The 25277-nt window shown below is 45.9% G+C and overlaps 1 protein-coding gene and 1 long non-coding RNA gene across 3 annotated transcripts; one reads left to right on the top strand and one right to left on the bottom strand.

Moving 5' to 3' along the window:
- Positions 1-157: 157 nt before the first annotated feature.
- Positions 158-11519, bottom strand: hacd3 (3-hydroxyacyl-CoA dehydratase 3). Of its 2 annotated transcripts, XM_088641059.1 has the most exons (12): positions 11272-11519; positions 9082-9124; positions 8621-8694; positions 7892-8056; positions 7188-7236; positions 5828-5938; positions 4945-5072; positions 4254-4366; positions 3396-3502; positions 3062-3193; positions 2371-2464; positions 158-873 (listed from the first exon to the last, which is right to left on the bottom strand). In XM_088641059.1, exons 1-11 carry the CDS (start codon positions 11350-11352, stop codon positions 2388-2390), a joined length of 1080 nt encoding a protein of 359 aa, XP_088497185.1. In that variant the 5' UTR covers positions 11353-11519; the 3' UTR covers positions 158-873; positions 2371-2387. The 2 variants fall into 2 exon arrangements, with proteins under 2 accessions (XP_088497185.1, XP_088497184.1); XM_088641058.1 differs by having other exon boundaries at positions 158-2464; positions 11272-11518.
- An 8079-nt stretch (positions 11520-19598) lies between these two features.
- Positions 19599-24875, top strand: LOC148659117 (uncharacterized). Its single transcript, XR_015940313.1, has 2 exons — positions 19599-20036; positions 22814-24875. It is a non-coding gene; the product is annotated as an uncharacterized LOC148659117 (long non-coding RNA).
- Positions 24876-25277: the final 402 nt, after the last annotated feature.

Below are 25277 nucleotides of genomic sequence, written 5' to 3'. Positions count from 1 at the left end.
TGGTCATGTGGTGCTCAGAGCAAGGACTGAGTGGCACTGGGGCCTCCCTGAAACTGATATACAAGTATTATTCATTGGGCTACATTGACAGATACAGTTCTCAATTGCTGAACAGCCTGCAGGATTCAAATAATGGACTTCTTAAAGGGAGCATGTGTTGATTTTTATCACCTTTATTATTTTTTGGTTCTGGTACATTTTTGTAATAGGTTGTGCCATTCAGTCATTCCATAACAACAGCCTCAATAGTTAGTCAAAATAAAAAGACATGATTCCAGTGTTTTTTTAACTATAAACCTAGTTAAAAATGTCCACTTTCCCTGAGGTTCCTCATCTCCTGCGCTCACCTCCCTATATTACTCCCGATACATTCCGGACGGATGAAGGATGAAGGAATGATGAATGCCCAGTTTGGGATCTGGCCACGGGAACGAGGACCTGCTCTGATTTCTCTGGTGGTTTTTTACTTGATCTCCGCTTCCCCACATTCTTTTATTGAATACACAGAGAATGAATTGTACATACACACGTATATAGATCCACACTGGAAAAACAGAAAAAACTTTCATTGTTCACAACATGATTAAGGAAAGTATTCTTGATCACAATTTAATTCCTGAACAATCAGACAAGGCCGATTTAAAGAGCTTTAAGAAACTCTGCATTTGACATTTAAACACAAAAGAGGGATACTGTTTTTACACAGAAATAAACAGGCATGCAGTGACTTGAAACCTGTGCTGTTAGGTTCCCTGAGGATTCTGTTTGAAGATGCAGATTTGTCTTTAGATGTGCACCACAGGACAGCCTGCTCCTCTCTTCAGCGTCTTCCCTCAGCAGACCTGCAGCCACGACCCCTGCTTCTGCACGGGTCTGGCGATCAGAAAATCACAAAGCGGTAGCCTGTTTAGGAGATGTTTCTTCTGCATGTATGTGGGAAAAGAATCATCACCAGAATCAGCTGACCACTGAAGAGCTTCAGTAGACCTTTCTTAACGTTGAGAAACACACTCTGCCTTCATTGCGATACTTGACCCCCCTGCTTGGCACTCCTCGTTAACCTGAGATGCATTGTCTGTATGTCTACATCGTGTATGCATGTCTATTTGTATTTGTATCTACATCAAATCAACACGCTGCAGAAGTTCCACCTCCTGCACTGACTTATCTATACATATTTAAGAGCCACAGAGGTGCAAAAGTAGACAAAAATGTCATCAACTATTTTGGGCATCGCCGGTAAGTCATGCATTACTGCTTATCTAATTGAAACAGCTTGTTGCATGCTAGTAAAATAACTAATTAATGCCTTATGAGCCAAACACAGGCTGTGCATTAGTAGTGATAAAAGGTATTAAGTAGCTGCCTTTATACAATAAAGTACAACAGTTGTTAAGTGCTTAATACAAGGCTTACATGTGACTCCTAAGATAGTGCTAACAAAATGTCTTCTTCTATAAAAGAGTTGTTGCTATTTGGTTCAATATTGCAATTCTTTAATTTTTCCTGTATTGCTGCTAGCTATTGTACCATACACACTAAAACACTGTAGTGTGAAGACACTGGCTATGAATGTGCAAAAGAAGGTATGTGACTTTTACACACTCGGTTTGCAGAAGTTGTGCATTTCCCAAAGTGCTAAGACCAGCACCCATGCTTCCAATACTGGCTTAGTCTTCTGATACTTGCGTTTTCTTTAAACAACTACACTATCAGTATGCATGCACTTCAGCTGCCCTTGTTAGATGTTGACACCAGCTGAGCGCAGCAGTCCATGTACTAGTTTGTCCACAGTGCTTTATCTGTACCTGTTTGCTAAGATGGGGTGGACTGATAGTTCAGGGTTACATCCCACAGCGAGGCAGTTGTTCTCTGCCGGGCAAGGCTATAGCTTCACCCTAGGCCACTATGGGAACACTATGTTGTACTTGTGGCCTGTGGGTAGTAGAGTTGCAAAGGCTTGGTTGGGGTTTCCAGTTCATACCAGGTACCGAGAGCAGGCCAGTGGAGGAAAGGGCAGGAAAGAGGGGAGGAGAGGGGCCGTCAGGCTGTCTGTCTTTTAAAAGAATCTTGTCAGTGATACACACAGAGCTTCTGCTTTCTGTGCATCTAAAAAAAAAACCTATGGTATTTTTATGTGGGTTGTTTTGCATTGCTTCTATTCTGTTTTGAATATTTTTATCATGCAAAAACGTTCTGTAAAAAGGAAAAAAATGCACTTATGTTATTGAGTCCACTGAATCGGGGAGGAATGGAGCTGATCTAAAATGGAGACACTAGGCCAGCTTGGGCGGTTGCTGCTCTAAAGGTGATGTTGCTGTAGCAGCTGTGGCAGAAGCAGCCTGCTCATGCTGGCTCGGTCCCACTGACCCAAAGGCGGCACAGGTTTAGTTCGCCTTCTTCTTCTTGGTCCTGAATCTTCTCCTCCTCTGTTTGTAGAGGTGACGGAAATTAATGAACAAGCCTGCAACACAGAATAATGCAGAATTCAGATTGTTTTTCATTTGTACAGCACAGATTGACTTGAGCACCAGCAAAGTGCCTTGTAGCTGTGGTCGGAGAGGGATCACTGAGAACAGTGCAAAGCCCTTGAACACTACAGACTGCTTTTAATTTTGTACTGCACCCATGAACTGTATATCATCATCATCAAGATCTACAACCTCTTTTACTGTACCGATATAAACGCTGTGCAATCCTGCAGTGTAAGGTATGTTTAACTCTGAGAACTTCACCTTATTTTGTTCTTCATTTTGGTTACATCGGAGTTTACTGAGCAAGAACAGCCAGCACAGGTTGTTGTGCAGTTCCTGGTGTTCTTCATTCAAAGTCAATAAAAAACAAGGTGTTGTTCTCACATTCCTTGCCTCCTTTAACACCTGCCTCTAATCCAGCAGAGACAATGGCCTGAGTTGTGTTGGCTGGCCTGCAGGATCTCTATCCTTTCCTTCTGTGGCTCTGCCCAGCAGGTAAGTGTAAGTTAGCACGCATGAAGCCGACGTGTGAGGTTGAGCGCGTGTGGACAGACCTGGGCTCGGCACGGGACAGCGCACACACTCACCCAGGAACATGAGCACCAGGTAGAGCTGCAGGGTGTAGGAGAAGCTGATGGACAGGTCCAGGGGTTTGGGCACAGTGATGCTGTAAAGCCTGGTCTCATCAAAGATGTGCAGAGACTGGATCACAGCAACCGCTGCAGAAAGGGAATAGAGGGAAGCAAAAAGGGTGTAAATGTGGGAACTGGTATAAGAAGCTCACTGTTTCAGTTTAGAATGTAATTTTTGTGACAATTTTACAGTTGCCAAGACTAAGGTCTATATGTGCAGAACAGGAACACGCTGCTCCCTCCCTTCAGCACCAAATTGATGGTAAGTTAAATCACTAAGCCCAATTACCTTCTGCCAGCACTCCAAGGGGATAAAGAGGCATCCAGATGGTGTACCTGAGCCAGGTAAGTAGCTTCCACTCTGTGTCGATGCAAGCAAGCATGTAGTAAGGGTACCTGGACAAAGAAGACAGGGGTGTCAGAGGCAGTGTGATCTGAAAATCTCCAAGGTCCTTAGAATGACTGCTGGATCCATGGCAATAGGATTATGTTCCAATCTGTTCCTCAGCTACAGAAACCATGGTACTGATGATGTCTAACAGAACGCTGGGAGTGACTGTCTGGCTGACTCGGCACAGTCCTAAATGCCTGATAGAAGCAGATGACAAAACAGCCTCGTAACTTGTATCACTACAGAGACAATGTGAATTCTCCTTAGTTTGTCCAATTATTATATGTTAAAAGAAAAAAAGAGCAGAAAGCCTGAATAATGAAGCCATCACACTTCTCTCTTAAAGGGCGGTGGTCTTTGCTAATCTACAGGCAGACTGGCTTGGTCACCTAACACCTTAAATCTTAAGGCGTGGGAATGAAACGCTTCTGTTAAGCAATTCTCAACTACAGGGAAAAATAAATAACTAATTCATAATTAGAAGTGATTAATTACCATACCCTTCTCATTATTTCACTGCAGGGTTCTTAAGTGCATTTCTTAAACTATCAATACATAAGATGCACATTGCAAATGACTGGAAGGACTGGTATTTGGCTGTCTCTGTATTAGGGGACGCACTGTCAGACTAATCTCTGGCTTGTCATTTAAAGGCACAATATGAGCTCAGGCCCTGATGAGTAAGCTGCAAGTCTTCCTCCTCTCCTCCCCTCCCCTGCTCTGTCCTTGAACTTGACGAGGAAGAGGAAAACCGACCTGAAGATCTCGATGATGCTCCACAGGTAGAACACGAAGAACACCACCGCCTTGTTCTGCATCTCCTCCAGGCTCCCGAAGATGACGAACAGGATGACGTTCCTCCCCACAACCTGCAGGGGGCGGTATTATGCTGATTCATATTTGCTGCACAGAGCCAGGCTGCCCTATGATCTAAGCATGCTCAGGTTATAGGGCAACAACCCCCAGTAAGATGACCTCCCCTCATGATCTTTGCATTGGCTTGGATATTTTATTAATGTGAATTATCATTAATTATCCTTCATTACAGCCTATTACAAGGATACTTTCTGATCACTTTGACTCCACATAAGAGTATATACAAAGACAGTTCTACAAATCACACATCTTGATTTTCTACTGTGTGATTTCCAAAACGGTTCTTAAAAAAATCCACATCACTTTTGGATGGTGTGGTCAACGTGTGTCAATTCTATCTGCCCAGATGTGAGAAAGTCTCCATAATACTAAAATCACTTTTAAATCATGTTATTTTGAAGGAATCCGTCAGCCAGACTGATTTTAGTATTATGCCAACCTGTTTTGGAGAAACTGAAGCACTTTTACTTTGAATTAGAGAGTTTACTTCGGCCCCTTGTTTCATTGCCTGGATAAATCAAAGCCCCACATTGGTCAGTAGGAGGTTCTGGGTTAAGAGAACCGAGCGCACCTGAATCATGGCTGGGAAAACCCCAGTCCTGACCAGCCCCAGGGCAGGATTGATCACCTCTGCAACAGCCAGGATCTGGCAGAAGTACATCATGTCTGCGATGGTATGGAATGTGTCATAGAAGGAATCTGGCCAGCAAAGAGACACAAGAACATAATTCTTTACTTTAAGTCCTCAGAGGCCATTAAAGTCATTAGAAGATGTTAGTTTTCTTTCAACCCTGTCTTAAACACTAATAAAAAAGAAAAATGAAAATTGTCTGCTTTTTAAAAATTGAATTCAATCAACCCCTAGTACATTGTTGCAGCTCTTCCTTTAGTTTAGGTGCACAATTATAGCCAGCTAAAAATAGATTTTTGACAATTTTGATTTCGATTTGCAAATTTACATGGTTTGCTTTAAGTGTGAGAAACCAGTTTTAAAAGAATGTTTTTAGGCATCTGCTGGTATTTTTTCAAACTCTTAAAAACTGAAACAACTGCTGTTCAGTTGTAAGATAAATCATTTCAATAAACTGAACTGAACTCCACCTACAGACAGACCATCACACGTGATCTGGGCTGTGACAGAAGTCTGCAGAGAGAGTCTGAATAAAGTCCTGTCATGTTTAGTTTAAGAGCTCAGATCTGTGACTTAACTGTCTGAGAACACTGACAGGAGACTAAGAGGGAGCTGAAAGCCCCTGCCACAGTTCCAGCACACTTCACGAGTCACTGCCTCCCTGTGACATGCTACAGAAGACGCTGCACTGTAACTTCTGTCTAAAAGGCATTTTCATGTGTCCAACACACAGGGACTGACAAGTTCTCATCACTGTTCCAGGGACCAGGGCACTGAAGGGCTATCACAAGGAACAGTTCCCCGCACAGCACATTTCCCTTGCCTTGTCCCAGAATGAAGAGGCGCACAGTCATGTTGACGAAGATCCAGGAGAAGCCCAGGAACTGCACCAGGTTGTACATGAACAGATAGCCTCTCTTTAGATTGGCGAATGCTGAAACAATACAAACGTATTATTATTATTAAAGTTATCTGATTTTGACTAACTTTTGTACTAGGTAGAATGTGACCTTCTTAAAGTTCCCCTTTAATTCAACTGGTGAAACAATTTCTCATTCCTTTTGCTCAACTCCTGTATAGTACAGCAGGGTTACAAGCACACACAAAAACAGGTGGATTAGTACTTAAAATAGGAATGAAATCGCCTACCCCTCCTTAAACCCTTCACTTGAAAAGCATCAATATGTAAATGCAAATAATTATTCCAGTTATTCTGTCCCATTGGTATAGCTGGGCATTATACTGAGGCAATCTTAGCAAAGTCCTTCCCTTGAAGTCACAACCGCAGTACCCTGCCTGAGATTTGAACCCACAACCTTCCAGTCAGAGGTCCAGAGCTCTGACACCTCCCCCACACAACTGTACTTCTTAAGCAACTGGACCTTTAAACACCCTCAATAGAACTACCCTAACAACATTGGTTTGGTGGCTCTGTGGCTAAGGATCTGTGCCTGTGGCTGGAAAGTTTCCGGTTCATATCCCACGGGCGGCAGAGGAATCCTACTCCGTTGGGCCCCTGAGCAAGGCCCTCAACCCCAACTGCTCCAGGGCCACCGTGTAAAATGGCTGACCCTGCGCTCTGACCCCAAGCTTCTCTCCCTGTCTGTGTGTCTCATGGAGAGCAAGCTGGGGTATGCGAAAAGAGAAATCCCTAATGCAAGAAATTGTAGATGGCCAATAAAGTGATCTGATCTTATTATTGATATTCCTTATTACTCGTGTTTTTTTGCACAAACACACTTTACAGCTGTTCTTCTCGGTACATTAGAACGGGGGTCCCCAATCCTGGTTCTGGAGAGCCCCAATTCGATTAATCTTACAGGTCACCCGTCTCTAAAGATTTGCAACTCCAGCACACTACTGATGAATTTAGACTCTGGTCAGTCAATAGACCTCTTGTCCTTGTGGGCTGAAGAGATTTTAGTCCTATATGATCTCCAAATTAATGAATTTAACACATCACCCGTCTAACTTATTGCAATTGAAGTTTTCAATAGTTATCTACAAGATCTGTTGCACTGGGGTTCTGCAGGAACATGGTTAGAAACCCCTAAATTAGAGTAGGTAAACAATTAGAAAAAAAAACAGCCTTTTTGCCCTTCAACATGAAAAAGTTAGTGAAAGTTTATCACTTAAAATGAAAACTAGACATAAATGCCCAGATAAATGATAAGAATACTTACGGTCCTTTGGAACTCTAGACTCTATGCTGATCTTGTTGATTTTTTCTTCCTTTAAAAAAAGTAGCATCTGAACATCACTGAGTGAACAAGTACGTTGAGCCATCATTAAAGAAAGACAGCTTTCTTTTCTTATACTGTGGACTGCGCTCGTAAACAAGTAGCCTTGCTTATGTCATACTAGCTATTCAATCTTTTAGCACTTAACATTTTAAAATGTGTTGTTCATATTTTAAAACTAATAGCACAACCCTGTTGCATTAGAATTTCCGAACTGAATCCGTGTAGGAAACGTGAGCATTTAATTTATCGATCCCCACACAGAGAGACACAGGTCTCAAAGTCTGTCCTTCCATTTTCTATCCCATTCTATCCAATACTGGGTTACGGCATAGCCACAGGCAAGGAGCACAAGGCAGGCTACACCCTGGACAGAATGACAGTCCATCACAGGGCAAGCATGGACACACACACACACTCACACCGGGGCCAAAATTCCCAGATGACAATTAACACAAACTTGGGAAGAACATGCAAACTCCACACACACAGCACCCCCAGGAGGTGAACCCAGGGCCCCAGCGCTTTCAGGCAGCAATGCCAACCACTGCGCTATCGGGTCAAAACCCCCTCACATAAACGAACATTCAAAGGGCGGGTGTTTTGCCGTTTGGTTTTCTGTGCTGCCGTACGAGTGATATTCTTGCCTTGGCTCGGAGCTCCATCTCGGCGTCGGACTCGTCCAGCCAGCGGTCGAAGTCGGGGGCGAGGAACAGCGGCTTCCTCTCCTGCAGCGTCAGCCTGTCCCACCAGCTGTGCTCCTGTTTCTTGATCGTGATGTTCACCTGCCGCTGTGTGGACTTGTGCACCACCTGTAGAAAGACACACACTCAGAGGCCTGAAGTCGGCTGGCTACTCGACAGGCCATCCACAGGAACTCTCAGGTCTGACTCGAGATATAAAAGGACGTCGATGGGGGAAAAGACGGCATGTGCTGCATACTTTGTTTTTCTGATTGAAAACAAAATTGAATTGAATTTCAAATATTTTCCAAACTTTTTACTCCTCGCCAAACCTCAACACCTTTTCTCCTCTTCCAAACCAACTTGTATCCAGGCTTGTAATATTCTGTGGGCCTGAGTACAATCAGGAAGACTGTGGTGAGCACCATTTGGTAGACAGCGAGCAGGAATTAAAACTTGTAGTATAAACACCAGCCTCCTGTTGGGACTGTTTGACTGATATGTCTGCTGTGTACTGGTCTTATCCGTTTTGGACGTGTCGCATTCCCAGAACTTTAGTCCAGCCTCCTTAAGCCAAAGCTGCCCATTTTAATCAGGCAGGTCTCTGAGACTCTACTCCTCTTCGAGTGTTATAGGAAGACAGAAATGTATCTCTTTCTGTTCTGTTCACAGACAAGGGAAGTCATCTCCTACCACAGGCTTCACTGGCTTCAGGAACTCCAGGCTGAACTCGTAATCATTGTCTCCTTTGGCTCCATGACCTTGGCCTGCAACACGTCAGCAGAGAATCACCATCAGAGCAAAGCACTCTTAAGAATATAATTAAAGAACTGCCTGTAGTTAAGACTTGTTCCCCTTTTTCACATGTCTAAACTTTCAGTTTCACAGTTTCTGCAGTAATTAATTATCGGGAGAAAATTATTTTAGTCCAGTAATTGTGTTAAACTGTCATGAGCATAGCAGCCCTTCTCCATAGCTTCTCACTACCCTGAGCACCATTACATACAGAGACAGAGCGTTCTTTTATGCAGGTCCAGTCTAGACTGGAGCTGGTCCCTTGAAATAACCCCCTGGCAAACATGCAAATCAGTGCTTTGCTGTGCAGCTCGGGACAGAGAGGCATGCAGGAGTTTGACAATGCAGAGCAAACTTACCTTTGAAATGAAGAACGTTGTCATTTACATTGATGTCAAGATTCTGCAACAATGAAAAGAAATGGCGTACTTTGTTACTTACAGCCCTCAGTATACTATGAGGAAGTGTTAGTGCACAGAGAGACTCGGAGAATCGGAGTGGCTCTACAATAAGAGATCTTCATATCTCTTCCTTCCTGTGTGTTTGCTTCCTAGTGATAGCCTACAACCTAGATTAAGCAACACATCTTCGCCTAACTTTAACTTTTGTAAGTTTTTAAAAAATTTTAAAAATTCCTCATACTAAAATGTCAATGTACTGACACTGAAGTCACATTCCTGACAGATCAGATAAAGCTGCTGCACTGAAAAGACACTTTGTTGCCGGTGAACAAAATCAAGCAGCGAGGGAACTGTCCCTTCCAAGCAAGAGATCGTCTCATCCTCGAATAAAATGTCACCTGCTGTCCTTACCGTTATCAAGTTCTCTAATCAGCGTGATTAAACTATTCTGTGAGTACAATCAGGAAGCACTGTGGTTAGCACCATTTGGTAGACTGCAAGCAAGCAGTAAAACTTTTTAGTTCACTAAAACTGCCATTATTTTGTTTTTTTGAATGTGTTTTTCTCCTGTATCTAATCACACAGGTAATCATGTAGGTTGCACAGTGGTTAGCCCCTCGCAGCACTGGGGCCCTGGGTTCAAACCCTGGGGTACTGTCTGTGTGGAGTTTGTATGTTCTTCCTGAGTTTGCATGGGTTTCCTCCCATAGTCCAAAAGCATACTGATAGGTTAATTGGCTTATGGGAAAACTGGCCATAGTGTGAGTGTGTGTCTGTGTCTGCTTGCTAGTGTCATGACCCAGGTGTGCGACCCAGGTGTTCCCTGGATTATACCTGTTGCTTGCTGTGACTGGCTCTGGCTCCCCCGCAACACTGAATTGGATGAAGCTGTTAAGCTGATGGATGGATCTAATCACATACTGTAAAGCCATATCAAATGACACAGGGACTGAGGAGCAGTGGGTATACATCAACATCACACCATAAACCCCAGTCTTTTATTTCTACTCTAACTTTGCCGGGCAAGGGATATCGTTGCACGTGCCGAGTTGTTGAGTCTGAGATAGCTGGGGCTCGGCTTGGCCAGTCTCTGCCTGCTCTTTAGTAATAAGAGGACTCAAGTAATTCAGTCTCCCTCTGGTCCCCAGCAACAATCTCACCCCCTTCCTCTACCCGGAGCAGGGGAGCCTGCACTACAAAGCACTGGCCAGAGTGCTGCTCAGATGTTCAGGTGCATTAATTACACGGAGCTGTGAGAGATATGTGACCCATTGCTGGAACCCAGCCTCCAGTGTGCTTCTGCTCCTGGTCCCTTTCCTTAGTGCTGTGTATTTTCATAAAACTTGCATTAGGCCAGAACGTGCATCTGTCCTCCAGCAAGCCAGTGCCCCCATTGTTAGCTCGGCTCCAGTTACAGTACTAAGTGGGGGGTGTGGAATTTGTGCCAAATTGACGCTCCTGTATGCAACCGGAGCTGCTCAAGTTGTCGTGTCCCATGCACTTTAATATATCGACATTGTAAAAAACAACTATGAAATAGTGTATGTAGTGTAAGGGTACTTCCAGGACCATAAGAATGCGTGCATAAAAATGCTGTACATTTGGAATCCGTTTGTTCTCCAAACAGCTCAGCTCAGTTTAATTTGGCTAGAAGGGAGTCCAGTTACAACAACTCCAGACTGCAGATACATTAAATCCAGTTAGTTTTCTTCCTAAACTTGCCACCCAAATTTAGGGGTCATAGTCTCAATCTGGAGCTGCACGGAATGATTTCCCTGACAAATTAAAAAAAAAAACCGTTCCTTTTAAAAGCCCTAATTGTCGTTAGCTTTTTCTAAACTTCTGCTCCCCGTCCACTCACTAAGTTCTGTATAATTAGTAAGTGCAGTACTCCAGTACACTCCATCCTGTTTATGAAACATATTTGCTGAGAATTCTCGTTCCATACAGGCAGATCAGCTGAAAGAAAATGTTCGTCTACTCATATCCAGAACGTCCTCACTGCGGATGCATAATAACGGTAATAATTAGCTACTACGTACTGGGTCTCAGGCTGTAATGACGGATTGTTATATTAACTGAGATCCATCTCCCTGGGCTTGCTAAAGAATATACCTGTACAATGCTGAGACCGCTCCCGTTCCTTACCTGCGCGTCACTCAACTCCACTCGCAAATATATCTCTTTATGCCGTTGGGCCCAGAACACTTGTGGGGTAAGGGGCGGCATCGTACCCAGTCTTCCTTAGCACACCACCGTTTATCACTGTAATATTTTTTTTTTCCCAAATTGGGCTTTTAGATCATATTTTTCAGGCACTCTTCATCTGACAACCAGAACATTCCGCAGAGCTGGCGTGCGCGCTCGGTATAATCAGACGCTCAGTTGCGAGACTTGCTCCGCCCCTCGACAGCCGTACGTGCTCGCCCCCGGTGGTGTCACATGGTCTTGGAGGTAGGTCGAAGCAGTGTTGATGTATGATTTTGCACATTACCTGCTACCTGTTGTTGTGTTGCACATTATCTGTTGTCTCTGTCTTTCTTTTCATATACAATTGTATTGTTTTTTTTTGTACTGCTAACCATCTGAAAGCTAGCTAAATAGCACTTTTGTATACCATATACTTGTATATGAGTATAATGACAATAAACTTGAACTTGAGCTGCACGCAAAACGTGTCTTCCAGGGCACTAGAGGCGCTATTTTTGGAAACATTCTGCAACTCTTCTTGACTCTCTGACAGCGTCGTTGATGTTAATTGTAAACTGCCTTGAAACAGAGAAAGTATTATAAGTCAGTGTCATAGGGCTAGGTCGAGTTTAGCCATTTAACTTAGTCAACACAAAGTAAAGAAATATACAGTTCTTGCGCTTGGGCTGTTAACAGTAATACTGTATTTAGCTATTAGCTGTCCCACGATGAATTGTAACGAATTCGGGTTTCGGTACGGAGTGGAGCAGGCATTGGACTCAAATAGGGTTGAACACATTTATTGACTTGAACTTAAACCGGGAAAGGTAAACACACAGGGACAGGGGTTACAACGCTGCACCTTCACTAACACACAGACACGAAGGGAAGAGCCTGTCTCTCAGCCTCCACCCCACTATATACAGTCCCGCCTTGCGTGTGCATGCTAAAGCGCCCCGCGTGGCGCTACAGAATAATGTTTCAATGTCCAGTGACGATCTGGACATTGAAGCTGGTATAGGGTTAGCACACAGCTAATGCTGTATAACTCCAGTAGAATAAAAATATCCGTCAGGCCAGTCTGGCTACAATGTTTGTATTCAAAGGCTATGTCCTTGAACTGAATTTCACTTTTAAATATCGAACAGCATCAACATTAAGTTAAATCTCCGAGTCAACCCCACAGTGTTTATTTTGTAGATTTGTCTTCTTTATTTTTTTGTTTAATCCGCAATTATGTTGTCAGCAACGTCTGCTGGGAAGTTACGATGGGCTGTCGTTCAGCCTTCGTATTGAACGTTTCATTCGTCAAAAGACTTGATCAAAATTGTTGAGCATAATGTGTGTCATTTCAGTCTCACTTAGATCGCTGATTAGTGTTGGTTAGTGTTTAACTATGTGAATTGTGTTTACTAATTACACGTACATTCGGAGCTACTAGCTTGAAAATGGAAAAGAGCGGATCGCCAGCAGGATAGCCTTCTAAAACTAACAACAATTATTTACCATAGCTGGTTTCCAGGAATGCGTTTTCATTTGCATACTTTATGAAGTCATTTGCAAGTTCCAGTATTTCATTCATTGCAGTTGCTTGTGTACGTTGTGGGATGATGAGGCACTGTGTGTGCTTGGAAAATATTTGCTATTCTAAGTATAGCAATGCCAGCAAAAACAAACAAAATATCTCTGAAATAGGGCTGTAAGGCAAATGAAGAAGTGCTATGTAGAGGTGTAAACATCGCAGGCAGAGGTGACTGTAACGCAAATATTCTGCCTTGTCTGGGTTGTAGTGTTTTGTTAATGCTTCCATTTGAAGTTGCAAAGCTACCGTCTGTGCCTTGAATGTCTCCCCCTCTTCTCCTTTGCAGGGGACACCCCCTGGTGCTGCATTGTTTAGTGAAGTGGCACAGTCTAGGGAGGACGTGGTACCAAAGTTCAGACCATGAGGAAATCCACACTTATTGTGGAGAGTGTGCGGCAGCCTCTCCACACAGGAGTACAAGGACCAACAGCTTGGGGCTGACTCCAGGTGCACGTGGCAAGGCCTGAAGGCTGAGCGGAGTGGTGGCTCTGTGGCTCAGGATCTGCGCCTGTGGCTGGAAGGTTGCCGGTTCAAATCCCACGGCCGGCAGAGGAATCCTACGCCATTGGGTCCCTGAGCAAGGCCCTTAACCCCAACTGCTCCAGGGGCACCGTATAAATGGCTGACCCTGCGCTCTGACCACAGGCTTCTCTCCCTGTCTGTGTGTCTGATGCAGAGCAAGCTGCGGTATCCGAAAAGATGAATTCCTAATGCAAGAAATTGTATAGAGCTAATAAAGTGATGGTATGATGTTATGTTAGCTATAAAGGCAACACCAGCATATTTCCTCCACTGAAGCATCTCTCCCAGATGAGCTGGACAGCTTCCATCCCCGTTTTGAGGCTCAAAGCACAGAGCCTGCTTCAGGGCTCCCAGTGAACCAGGGGACTTTGTGTGACAGTTCTTTGAACAGGAGGTGTGTAGAGCCTTTAAGTGAGTGAGAACACATAAAACAGCCGGCCCAGATGGTGTCTCCCCTTGTGTCCTTAAAACCTGTGCAGACCAGCTATCTTCAGGGTATACAGACATTTTTCACCTCTCTGTCCCTGTCTGTTGTACCAGAGTGCTTTAAGAAAATCACAACTGTGCCACTGCCCAGGAAGACCAGGGTAACGTGCTTGAACAATAAATGCCCAGTGGCACTCAGTTCAGTGGTCATGACGTGTCTGGAAAGACTAGTATTGTCATATATCCCAGACTCCCTTGACCCACTTCAGTTTGCTTACCACCCAGGTCAGTTGATGATGCTATATCTCTAGCACTACATACTGCCCTAGAACATTTAGACAGAGAAGGCACCTATGTTAGGATGCTGTTTATAGATTACAGCTCAGCCTTCAACACAATTGTTCCCACCAAGCTGGTCCCAAAACTCAGGAATCTGGGCTTATGCAACTCTATCTGCAACTGGATATCCTGATGGGCAGACCTCAGGTGGTGAAAATTGGCAACAATGTCTTCTCTACAGTGATCCTAAACTGGAGCTCACCAGGGCTGCTGTCTCAGTCCTAGGCTATACTGCTTGTTCACCTACAACTCTACAGCCATTTACAGCAGCAACCACATTTTTATGTTTGCAGATGACACCTCTATTATTGGGCTGATCAACAACAATGATTAATCCGCATACAGGAATGAGGTGGAGCATCTTACAAGATGGTGGTTTGACAACAATCTGTCCTTGAATCTGTTGACAAACAAGACAAAAGAGCTCATTGTGGACTTCAGGAGACCCAGAGGGAGTCACGCCCCAATCAGCATCAATGGCACAGCAGTGGAAACTGTCAGCCACTTCTGGTTCCTCGGCCTGCAGATCTCCACTACTTGGCTTGGTCTCACAACATTGTAGCCAGTCTGAAAAAGACACAACAGCACTTGCACTTTCTGCAGTGCTTAAAGAAATGCAGTATGGGGAAGTAGTTCCTCATTAACTTTTACCCCAGCACCATAGAAAGTGTCCTCACTAGTGGCATCACTGTGTGGTACAGAAATACTACCATGCATGACAAAGACACACTACAAAGGGTTGTGGCAACAGCACAGAGGATTATAGGATATGATTTACCATCAATCGGTGAGACTCACACCATCCCCTGTCGCAATAAAGCCTAATCCATCATTCAGGATCCCAAACATCAGGGCCACAAACTGTTCTTCCCCCTGCACTCTGGCAAGCAGTACCGCAATATTAGAGCAAGGACCACTAGACTCAAGAACAGCTTCTATCTCACTGCAGTACACCTCCTCAACAGCTAACTGCAGGGCCTTAATACACATCTGCACTATGCACGTTTTGCATGGTCCACCATGTTTTTTTTGTCACTACTACGTATTTATTGTTCTACAACATATTTATCGTTCCTGTTGTCAATATTGTGTGGTGCTGTCTGTTGTACAGTGAATGTCCCGAGAGATCAGTGTGATTCAGAATTCCAGTGTATGTGTACATATGGAAATAAATTACTCTACTCTCTACCCTACTTTTAGGTCAAAAAAGCCTTTTTGGTGTTTCTTTTTAGCTCCCTGATGCACTACAGAGAGGTTTAGGAGATGCTGTTTAACCTATCTGTGCACAAAATACCTCCAGAGCATAAGACTCTTTCCCTTGGAATTCCACTGTTCTTGTGCAGTGCATGGTGTGATCAGTCATGTCGATGTACTGAGTTATATGTCATGTCTGCGTAGTGTTTTTATGTTCTTTACTGTATGTCTATGAGCTGTGTTGGCAGCTGAATTCCCCCGTTGGGGATTATACTAGGTACTAAACAAAGTGTATCGCATCACAGATAACACTGAGAGAGGAAGGCATGAACTGTACCTTGGAATATGGAAAAAGGCACTCTTTTTAAAGACAAAAACAACATAACATTTGTTTTAAAATAGCGAACAACTATGCCAAACTTTGGTTTGCTGCCCAAGCCTCATTATTTTGTGATCATTCAGTTTGAATGAGTGTCATAAACAGAGAAAAGCAACCTAACAAAATCAAAATTATTATTTTTTTGTTAACAAACAAGACTTGCTAAAATTGCATCTTATGCAGGAAGTGAACCGAGAGGCTGGACATGGTGTCATATGGTGGTCCACCTCTTCCAGGCCCGCAGCGGCATCTGCTGTGTGAGGGGCTGCGGAAGAAGGTATTACACATTAATGCAGTCCAGGGCCGAATTCTTGTGTAAATCATGTTCTATGCAGGTCGCTGGTGCTAGACGTCTTACTCAGCTCTCTATTGATCGCTTTGTCGGCTGCTGCAGTATGATCTAATTGCCAGCAGATGGCAATGTGTCTCTGTTCTTGATTTGATAAAATCCAACGTAAGACTTGATTTTTTGTTTTATTAAAAGACAAGTACGGAAGTTTATTGGCGCCGCGGAGAAAAAAAAAATCTGTGTTCTGACGAGATAGTTAAGGAAGCTTATTAGCGGCAATAAGAAATATATATATTTGCGTTTAAACAAGAAACTTACTATCTCGCTGAAACGCATTTATTTGTACCCCGTGGCGCCAATAAGAGTGTCTTATTGTGTTGGACAGGGGCGTAGCCACGGGTCGCCCTGATTGATCATAGGCCTACCCAATCAGTCCAAAGAAATCTGAGATTTTTTTCCCCCCTTGTTTGATGATTTACTTTTTAATGTTGCGTGTTGATTTTTTTCATCGTATGTGATTTGCTATTGGCTCTCTGTATCTCTTGTGACCAACAAGAAAATTATTATTAAATATAAATGTAGTGGGGCGGTGCATGCGTAGCCGTAGTCTTATTGGCTATTGGTGTCGTCAGACACCCATGGAGCTATCTAGCGCTAGGTTTTTGGTTTATTAGCCAACATGGCAAAACAGATGCATATATCTACGTCTGTAGATGACCGGACCAGTCCCGAAACAAATAAGACACATGAGATGCTACAGGCATCTTGGGTTTTAAGGAGTACAGCCTGGCTTCCCGAATACAAATGTTCCTGGACCGCAAGGGGCAGTGCACGAGTTTGCTTGTAGCAGCTCGATACCTGGTCGACCTGTAGGAGTTAAGCACGAAGAGGTTCTAAAATTTCTCCTGTAAACAAATGAAAAGTTTTGGAATGCATTAATAATATTAAGATAATATTGACGGATAGATGCAAGTGTGCATTTTACAGGTAACTATTCAGGTCGCCTCTAAATGCCCTGCAAAATGTTTAATTTTATGCAGACCATTCTGGCAATTAAAGGTACAGTGAATTGGTTAGCACTGTAATGCGACTATAACAATTCAGTGTTAAGTCTTGTGGGAAGTCACGAATTTCCAAATTTGCTGTCTTTTGGCATCGAAAATAGAATACTGATTTCGTGGGTTTCATACAAGTTTAAAAGCATCACGAAGGATCGAACAAGATCTTCGCAGTTTTTGTTCTCATGGCGCCTCACTCGATATTACCTTTGGGACGATGCATTTACTCTAACCTCTGAAACCCATACGTGCATGCACGTTCCCCTGGTTTGTTGTGCTCAAGTCTGCTGAATATTTAAAGGGAAGGTAAAAGCTCAGTGAAGTTGGCCCCCTTACAGACAGCACAAACGATGAAACCCACCTCATTCGTTAGTGCCACGTTTGTGCCGGTTTGTGCCGTTGAAAGTAGCGTTTGTGCTGCCTTTGTTTCCGAGATATAGCGCCTTGTTTTTCCGGTGATCACGTGACCATGCACGGTGCCTTTGCCCTCCAGTGACCCCGTCTGCCGAGTTCAAGCGCTCTGTTACAGTTTAGCTCGTATCCTTAACATTTTAAAGACAATCAATATCCATAAACATATGAGCCTCCTTGTATGTAAATAATACTAAGACATGACGCATGCCAACAAGTTAACCATCTGTGACATAAACCTGTGGTTGTAATGTACCTAAAATAACCGTGATAGTAAGATCTATGGTTTTTATTTTCTAAGGCACGTTTTCCTTTACTTTCTCTACCGTGACACGCCGTTGCCAAACGCGTAACTGAGGGATACTATCGCGACAGGACCTCCGCACCATGTCATGATAGGGACCCCATGTATATCACATGTATATCGCGGCAGTGCATATCACGACTGGCGCCTTGTTTCCATGCCACCCTGGCACCGCTGTCTCAACAAAGGTCTCATATCAGGACATGATATACCCAGATAGGACGTGTTGCGATATATGGACTTTGCGTCGTGACATGGGGTCAACATATCATGTCAGGGTATGTCCTATCGCAACATTTGGACTCATGACATGGGTATGAGGCATTTTGTCGGGGGTATGTCATATCACGAATACGGGCTTCATGTCGCGACATGGTTGTGACAGGTTTTTTGTCATATCGCGATATATGAATTCCATGTCGCGACATGGGGGGTGGGCGTTTTGGCTGGGCATGTCATGCGATATAGGGCCTTTCATGTCGCGATATGGGGGGGGGGGCTTTTTGCGGGGTTATGTCATATCGCGATATATGGACTTAATGTCATGACAGTGGCGCCATGACAGTGATGCACCAGTCACAATGGGTATTGCGATGTGATCGTGATGCGCGCACTCCTATCGTGACATGCTATCGGAGTCGTGAACGCGATGGGGATGCCATGACATTCTTTGTCTGCTATTCACTTTTGACCTCAGTGCGACTTCTCTTAGATTGATTAGCAATTGGAAACCAATGGATGTGTTACTGTATATCCAGCGTACTCATACAGCACACACGATTAATCTGGCCAGAAACACAAAGATAAAAGGACTGTGAGCTCATCGCTTCATGTTTGCACATAAGACACCTGTAAATACTAACACACGGATAATGACGGTTTATTAAAAAAAATGTTTCCAATATTGCCGCGGTCCGCAGGTGTGAGACGGTGGACTTTCCAGTGTTGCCTCTCGGATGTGTTATTTACTACCCGCGACAACCTTGTACGTAGTGCCCCTTAAAAACACCCTGGTTCATTTTCACGTTAACGAATGTGTTTTGCAAGAAAAGTGCAACAGTGGTCCTGTTGTTCGTAAAGTTGCAGATTCAAGCCTTTTTGAACATGTGGCTTTTAAAAAAAGATTAGATTTTTAGATTTTAGTTTTTAGATTTTTAAAAAAGCACACCGCTATGAAGTATTAACGTGCTCGTTAAAGCCTCTTGGTAAGAACATGCAATTGTTTGCTGCTAGAGTTCGCTTTTAGAGACTACACCCGCAACTCTTCTGATTAGGATGATATTCGTGACAAATTTAATTTTCATGCTCACAGGAGCGCACAGAAGACACTTAAATGCAAAATCCACCGCCGTCCCCCCATCCGGGCAAACAGAGGAACACAATTGCAGAACTGGTACTCTCGCACCGGTATCAGACGCTTGAACTCGGCAGACGGGGTCACTGGAGGTCAAAGTCGCCATGCCTGGTCACGTGATCACTGAAAATCAAGGCGCTATATCTCGGGAACGAAAGTAGCACAAACGAGTGAGACCGGTCCGGTTCCACTACGACATTGTAGGGGGGGTTGAGAGACGTCACGACTGCGAAAACACGAGGTGATATATCTCGGAAACCAAAGCAGCACAAACGCTACTTTCAACGGCTGTCTGTGGTTTCAACGTTTGTGCTGTCTGTAGGGGGGACAACTTCACGGAGCTCCAGGTAAACCCTGCATGGTACTTTAAATACAATATTTTGGACGGATTTTGAATCTTGCGTTTTGCGTTGTGTTCATTGTGTTTTGCAATAAAATATTAACGGCAGAGTAACTCGTAAAACTACTGAACAATCTAAAAGCAGGCATACGAAATACTTAGAACTGTTACAAGCAACAGGTGAAAATGAGCTCTTGCAGGTTTTCTTTAGCTAAAGACAAAGTCCTCATATGAGAGACCTTTGCAAACTAGATGTCATTTGATCGGGAATTTGCCGACTCTGTAAACAGTGACGAGATTATCGTCATATTCAATTTCCAGCCCCGACGCCTACGTCTGGTCTAGAAGGTCAAAACCTCACAACAGAGGTAGGCACTGCTTGTTTTTTTGTGTGTCCGCCGTGGCACAGTAGCGTTCGGCAGCCTAGGTGACTGTTGCTTAACGTGTGTGTGTGTGTGTGAGAGAGAGTGAGAGTATGTATACATAAGGTTCTGCTAATTCTGCTCTTTGACTATACTGCCCGAGGTGAGACCTGAGAGACGGCTACAGCTCAGTGGTGGAATGGTGGGAGTCGGTGAAGGACAGGACCCGAACCCTGGCGCAGACGTACTGCAGACGGAAGGCGGCCAGGGAGAGGAAGGAAGCTGCACGACTCCAGAGGCAACTCGAGGAGGAGTACAGCTCGGCTAACGGGGGAGGAGCCTTCAATTCAGCCCGGGCACGGGACCTGAAGGAGAGGCTCCGCAGACTGCACACGGAGAAAGCCAAGGCTTTCCTCGTCAAAGCACAGAGGGAGCATTACGAAAATAATGAAACCTGTTCCTCCTATTTCTTCAACCAGGTCCGGGGAGCCCAGAAAAAGAGGGTGATCCACAGCCTGAGACGGGGAGATGGAGAGGAAGTGCTGGACGAGAGCGACAAAGTAGAGGCGGCCACCGCTTTCTACACGGAGCTCTTTTCAGAAAAGCAGACGGAGGTGGAGGCAGGCGATGCTTTTCTGGAGGGGCTGACGGCACGAGTACCGGAGGAGGTGAGGGAGGACTTGGAGGGTCCGATCACGGCCGAGGAGCTGAAGGCGGCGCTCTTGTCCATGGAGAATGGCAAGGTGCCGGGGCCGGACGGACTCCCCAAGGAATTCTACACCTGCTTCTGGGACACCCTGGCGGCAGATCTGGTGGAAGTGGCGCAGGAGATCTTCCGCCGGGGGAAACTCGGAGACACCATGAGGGAGGGCGTCATCTCCCTGCTCTTCAAGGGAGGAGACGCCGCCGACCTCAAAAACTGGAGGCCGATCACGATGCTCTGCGTGGACGTAAAGATCCTGTCCAAGCTCCTGACCGGCAGACTGAGAACCGCCCTCCCCCACATCATCCACAGCGACCAGACGTGTGGGGTGGAGGGGCGATCCGTCAGCTGGAACCTCCAGCTGACCAGAGACGCCATCGCCTGGGCCGAGGACCGGAACGCGCCCATGATGGTGGTCAGCCTGGACCAGGAGAAAGCCTTTGACAGAGTGAACCACAGCTATCTGTTCAGGGTGCTGGAACGCTTCGGTTTCGGAGAGAGTTTCAGCCGCTGGATTCAGATTCTGTACTCTGACGTGGGCAGCAGAGTGAACGTGAACGGAAACCTGGGGGATTTCATTCCCCAGGAATCCGGAGTACGACAGGGCTGCCCCCTTTCACCCCTTCTCTATGTTCTCTTCACAGAGCCCTTAGCAGAGGCGGTGAGACGGGACCCCGTCATCGACGGCCTGGAGATACCGGGAGGCGCGGGGGAAACCCTGAAGATCTCCCAGTACGCCGACGACACGACGCTGTTCCTGAGGTCGGACAGGGGGTTGAGGAGGGCCCTGCAGGTCATGGAGCAATACTCCAGAGCCTCGGGGTCGAAGCTCAACCGCCGAAAGAGCAAACTGAAGTTCTTCGGGCCCTGGAAGCACAGGACGACGGCGCCGGAGGGTCTCGAGCTCTGCACGGAGCCCCTCAGAATACTGGGGGTTTCCTTCCAGAGCCAGGACAACGAGACCAACAACTGGACTGAGAGGATCGCCAGGGTGAACGCCAAGCTGGGTCTGTGGAAAACGCGGTCGCTGTCCTACACAGGGAAAGTGATGGTGTTGAAAGCAGACGTCCTGCCGGCTCTGGTTTACCTGGCGGTGGTGTACCCGCTGCCGGCCAGACTCAGACGAGCGCTGCAAGGGATGATCTTCGGCTTCATCTGGGGCGGCAGGTACGAGTACATCACGAGAAACCGGATGTGTCAGGCGGTCGAGGAAGGGGGTCGAGATGTCCCACATTTCCCCCTGAAACTCGACTGCATCTTTTACTGCAACCTCTGTCGGGCGCTGCGGGAGCCCATCGGCCACAAGTACCAGTACTTTGTCAGGCTGTGGCTCTCCATCCCGATGAGGCACTTGGTCCAGTGGTCAAACACTGGGCCCAAGGCAGAGAGGCGACCAAAGTTCTACACCCACGCTGTCAAGTGGAGCAGGAGGTACGAGGCCACGAGACAGCCAGAGCTCTGCACCAACCACAGAGCTCTGTACAAAGAGGTGAGGGGGCATCTGGTCGCCGACGAAAGGCTGCGAATTCCCAGACAAGTCTGGGAAAGGACGCAGCCGAAAGAACTGGACAACGAACTGAAGGACCTCAACTGGATGGCCGTACACAAGAGACTGGCTACCAGAGAGGTCCTCTACAGACACTCGCTTACCAGGAATCCGCATTGCCCCCGGGACACGTGTTTCGTCGAGGAGACTCAGGAGCACGTGTTCTGGAGCTGCCCCTTCGCCAAGGCGGTGTGGGGCAGAATGGACAACACCATGCAACTCCTGGGGACGGGTGCGGTGCTCAGTTACCAGTACGTTCTGCTGGGGCTGGCACCTACCGGACTGGACAGGGGGATGCAGTTCCTGATGTGGCTGCTGCTGTCCCTCACAAAGAAAGGCCTGTGGGACGCGAGGAACAATCTCATCCGGCACAACATCGAGTGGGGAGCGAGGGAGCTGGAGGAGAGGATCCTGGCGGACCTCAGGAGGAGGATGAAGCGCGACGTTGCTAAATGGGGTTTCCCCACGGCAAAGGAGCGCTGGAAAGGCCTATGGACCCTGTACAGGGATTAATGGGTTACAGCAAGTGGTAGGGTTTGGAGGGACACTCATAATAGCGCAAATCCGCCCACCCTTGCATTGATTGATAACGGACAATCACCGCCGTTCCGCCGTTGTTTTAACTTGTGGAGTGTTATTGTATGAGATGTTTTCCTTTTGAGATGTGTTTTTTTTCCGAATACTGCCCGAGGATTGCATTATAAATTGGAGGGGTGCCCCTCTACTGGCAGAACCACCCAAAAATTAATTCCTGGCTACGCCCCTGGTGTGGGAAGCCAGGATTTAAATTCCCCAGGACAGACCTCAGCAGGACAAAGTGGCTTTCTTTTCCAACAAGGCCGTGTTGGAACAGCAAGAAACCGAATCCTTCGGTTGTGACAATGAAGCCAGCTGCGGGACTGGAAAGGGACTCTCTAGCATGGAAGGAGGAGATGTACGTGCTACAGTGTTGTTCTTGGACCCCAGCTTGACCGAGTAGGCTGCTGAACGCCTTTGTGCAGATATGGCCTGTGAAAGAGGTGCAGTGGTGCCTGTGTGTTTAGTGTTCAGGGTCCTGTCCCATTCCTGGAGGGTTCGAGGGCTCTGTCTCCTGTCCTTTGTCTGCAGAGAACTGCAGCTTGCGCGTGTTCAGATTCCCGCAATGCTGTGTTTGCTCTGTGTTCCCCCACAGATCCCGGGGAGCAGGAGACGGTGTCTGACTGGACCATGGTCCCTGTCGTCCTCAAAGAAGAAGCCTGCGGCGCAAGTGGTGGACATTGATCGCTGGGCCCTGCTGTCATTTTGTTGACAGAAATTGCCTGACCAGGTTTTTGAAGTTACTTGTCGTATTGCATCGGCAAACTCCTACTGCTTAGTCCACTAATGTACCAGCCCACCAACTCGTCCACCTCCGTACTAACCCAAACACCCACCTGCTGCTCATCCTAACCACTGACCCCTGCCTATCAGCCAACAGACTGACTAACTGGTCTTCTAAGCTACTATCCACAAGCCGCCTTCCCTCTCTCAGATCAGGAGGGTGGCTGCTACCAGCTGTGTTCAGTAATAAAAGCTTTCTGCCCTGTTCTCTGTTGCTGCTTGATTTTACACTTCGCTAAACATTTGACTGAAGAAGTCGGTGAAGGAATCGTAAAAGAACAACCAGCATAATTGCAGTAATCATGCCTTGTCATGCTTCTGCTTATCCCGATGTCAGTGAAAAGCAGACGTACATTATAAGGTAAAATTAGTTTGCTGCGCAGACAGCCACTGTGATTTATGGTGCAATCGCTGTTGCTAACTTTACATTGCTTTCCTCTTGTTCTTCTGTGAGAGATCCATGTAATCTTGAATGTCTTTCCCAGATGGGTGACTGTGAGTGAAGGCAGGGATCAAACGTGTACAGAGACACCCCCTCTGTGGGGCCTCTGTAGGTAATTACAGTTCACTCACCTGCACAATTAATTACAGTTCATCTGCCTCCATAAACAACTACAGTCCATCCATCTGCACAGCTAACTACAGTCCACCCATCTGCACAACTAACTACACTCCACTTACCTGCACAAGTTAAAGTCCATCTATCTGCACAACTAACTACAGTCCACCCACCTGCACAACTAACTACATCCACCTGCACGAATACGTTTAGTAGTAAAGTCTCCACCCACCCGAGGAGCTTGCCACAGGGTGAATTTAAATGATGTTCTGCTGTTGACGGAGATTGCTGCTCTCCTGCATCTGGCACTGGAACAGTTTTGCGTGGTAAATCGTAATTATATTTCCAATTAAGGACAGGAATGTGTCTCCTTTATTGCAGTGTTGCTATTTTTCAACAATTGCTTTCTGCTTCAGACAAAACAGGTATCAAAGGCCAAATCTTGGTTTGGAAACAAAGGGTTTATGTTAGCCGACTGTTTAACAGAAAACTATAAATGTCAGTTCTTCCGAAACCCGTTGTTAAAAGTGACCCTGAAATCGCCTGCTTTATCCTCAGTTCCTGTAGAGGAAGGAGCACAGATCGTGTACAGAATCCACCTTGTCTGCCTCTCGGGCTGCAGAATCCAGTGCAAGCTGCTCTGAGAGGCCTGCAGCTCCAGTAGCACATTCCTCACTCAGTGTGCTCGGGCTCTGCTCCCCTGCAGTGCATTATACCAAGGTTAACGCTGGCCAGGGGCAAAGAGCAGGCCTGACACAAATCCGTCTCTGGCGCCCACTTGGCGGCAGCAGGCTAGCGTGCTACACCCCTTCTGGGATATTAACAAAAAAAATAATTTGAGCCCTACTGCAGGAGCAGTGAGCTCAAGTGGAATTAGAGGACTGTGCGGATCTGTCTCGGTGGGGCCAGCCTTTATGATAAGTGGGGCTCTATCATGGCTGTCATTTGTTTCCAGCAACAGTACCGTATCCCAGTTCATCTCTACCTCCTACCTCCAAGGCAGCAGGTCTCGGGCTCCGCCTGGATTCTGAGTTTGTTCCTGCTCGAACACCTACCGTCTATATTACATACCGTACGTTGTGTCAGTGTGTCAGGGTCGTCTAAATTGTCAATTTAGACGTTTGGAAACAGACCTCTCCTCCTGTTACTTGATGGATCCTGTATGTTAAGGAAGTTTCCCCAGATATGAAAAAGAGCAAATGTACAGGTATTATGTCATGGGAATATAGTGTGAACC

The sequence above is a fragment of the Lepisosteus platostomus genome, chromosome 7, assembly GCF_059453375.1.
Source record: "Lepisosteus platostomus isolate fLepPlt1 chromosome 7, fLepPlt1.hap1, whole genome shotgun sequence".
In the NCBI taxonomy this organism is placed as follows: Eukaryota; Metazoa; Chordata; class Actinopteri; order Semionotiformes; family Lepisosteidae; genus Lepisosteus; species Lepisosteus platostomus.
Note: the sequence above shows the minus strand (reverse complement) of the source record. Positions and strands in the feature narration are given on the sequence as shown.

What these genes read in the sequence shown, in the direction of transcription:
- hacd3 (XM_088641059.1), bottom strand. Translation starts at nt 11,352, where the DNA reads ATGCCGCCCCTTACCCCACAAGTGTTCTGGGCCCAACGGCATAAAGAG. An exon ending in CAACGTTCTTCATTTCAAAG is followed by an intron (nt 8,695 to 9,081) that starts GTAAGTTTGCTC and finishes GACGTGTTGCAG; the next exon opens with GCCAAGGTCATGGAGCCAAA. An exon ending in AGATGGAGCTCCGAGCCAAG is followed by an intron (nt 7,237 to 7,891) that starts GCAAGAATATCA and finishes CTTTTTTTAAAG; the next exon opens with GAAGAAAAAATCAACAAGAT.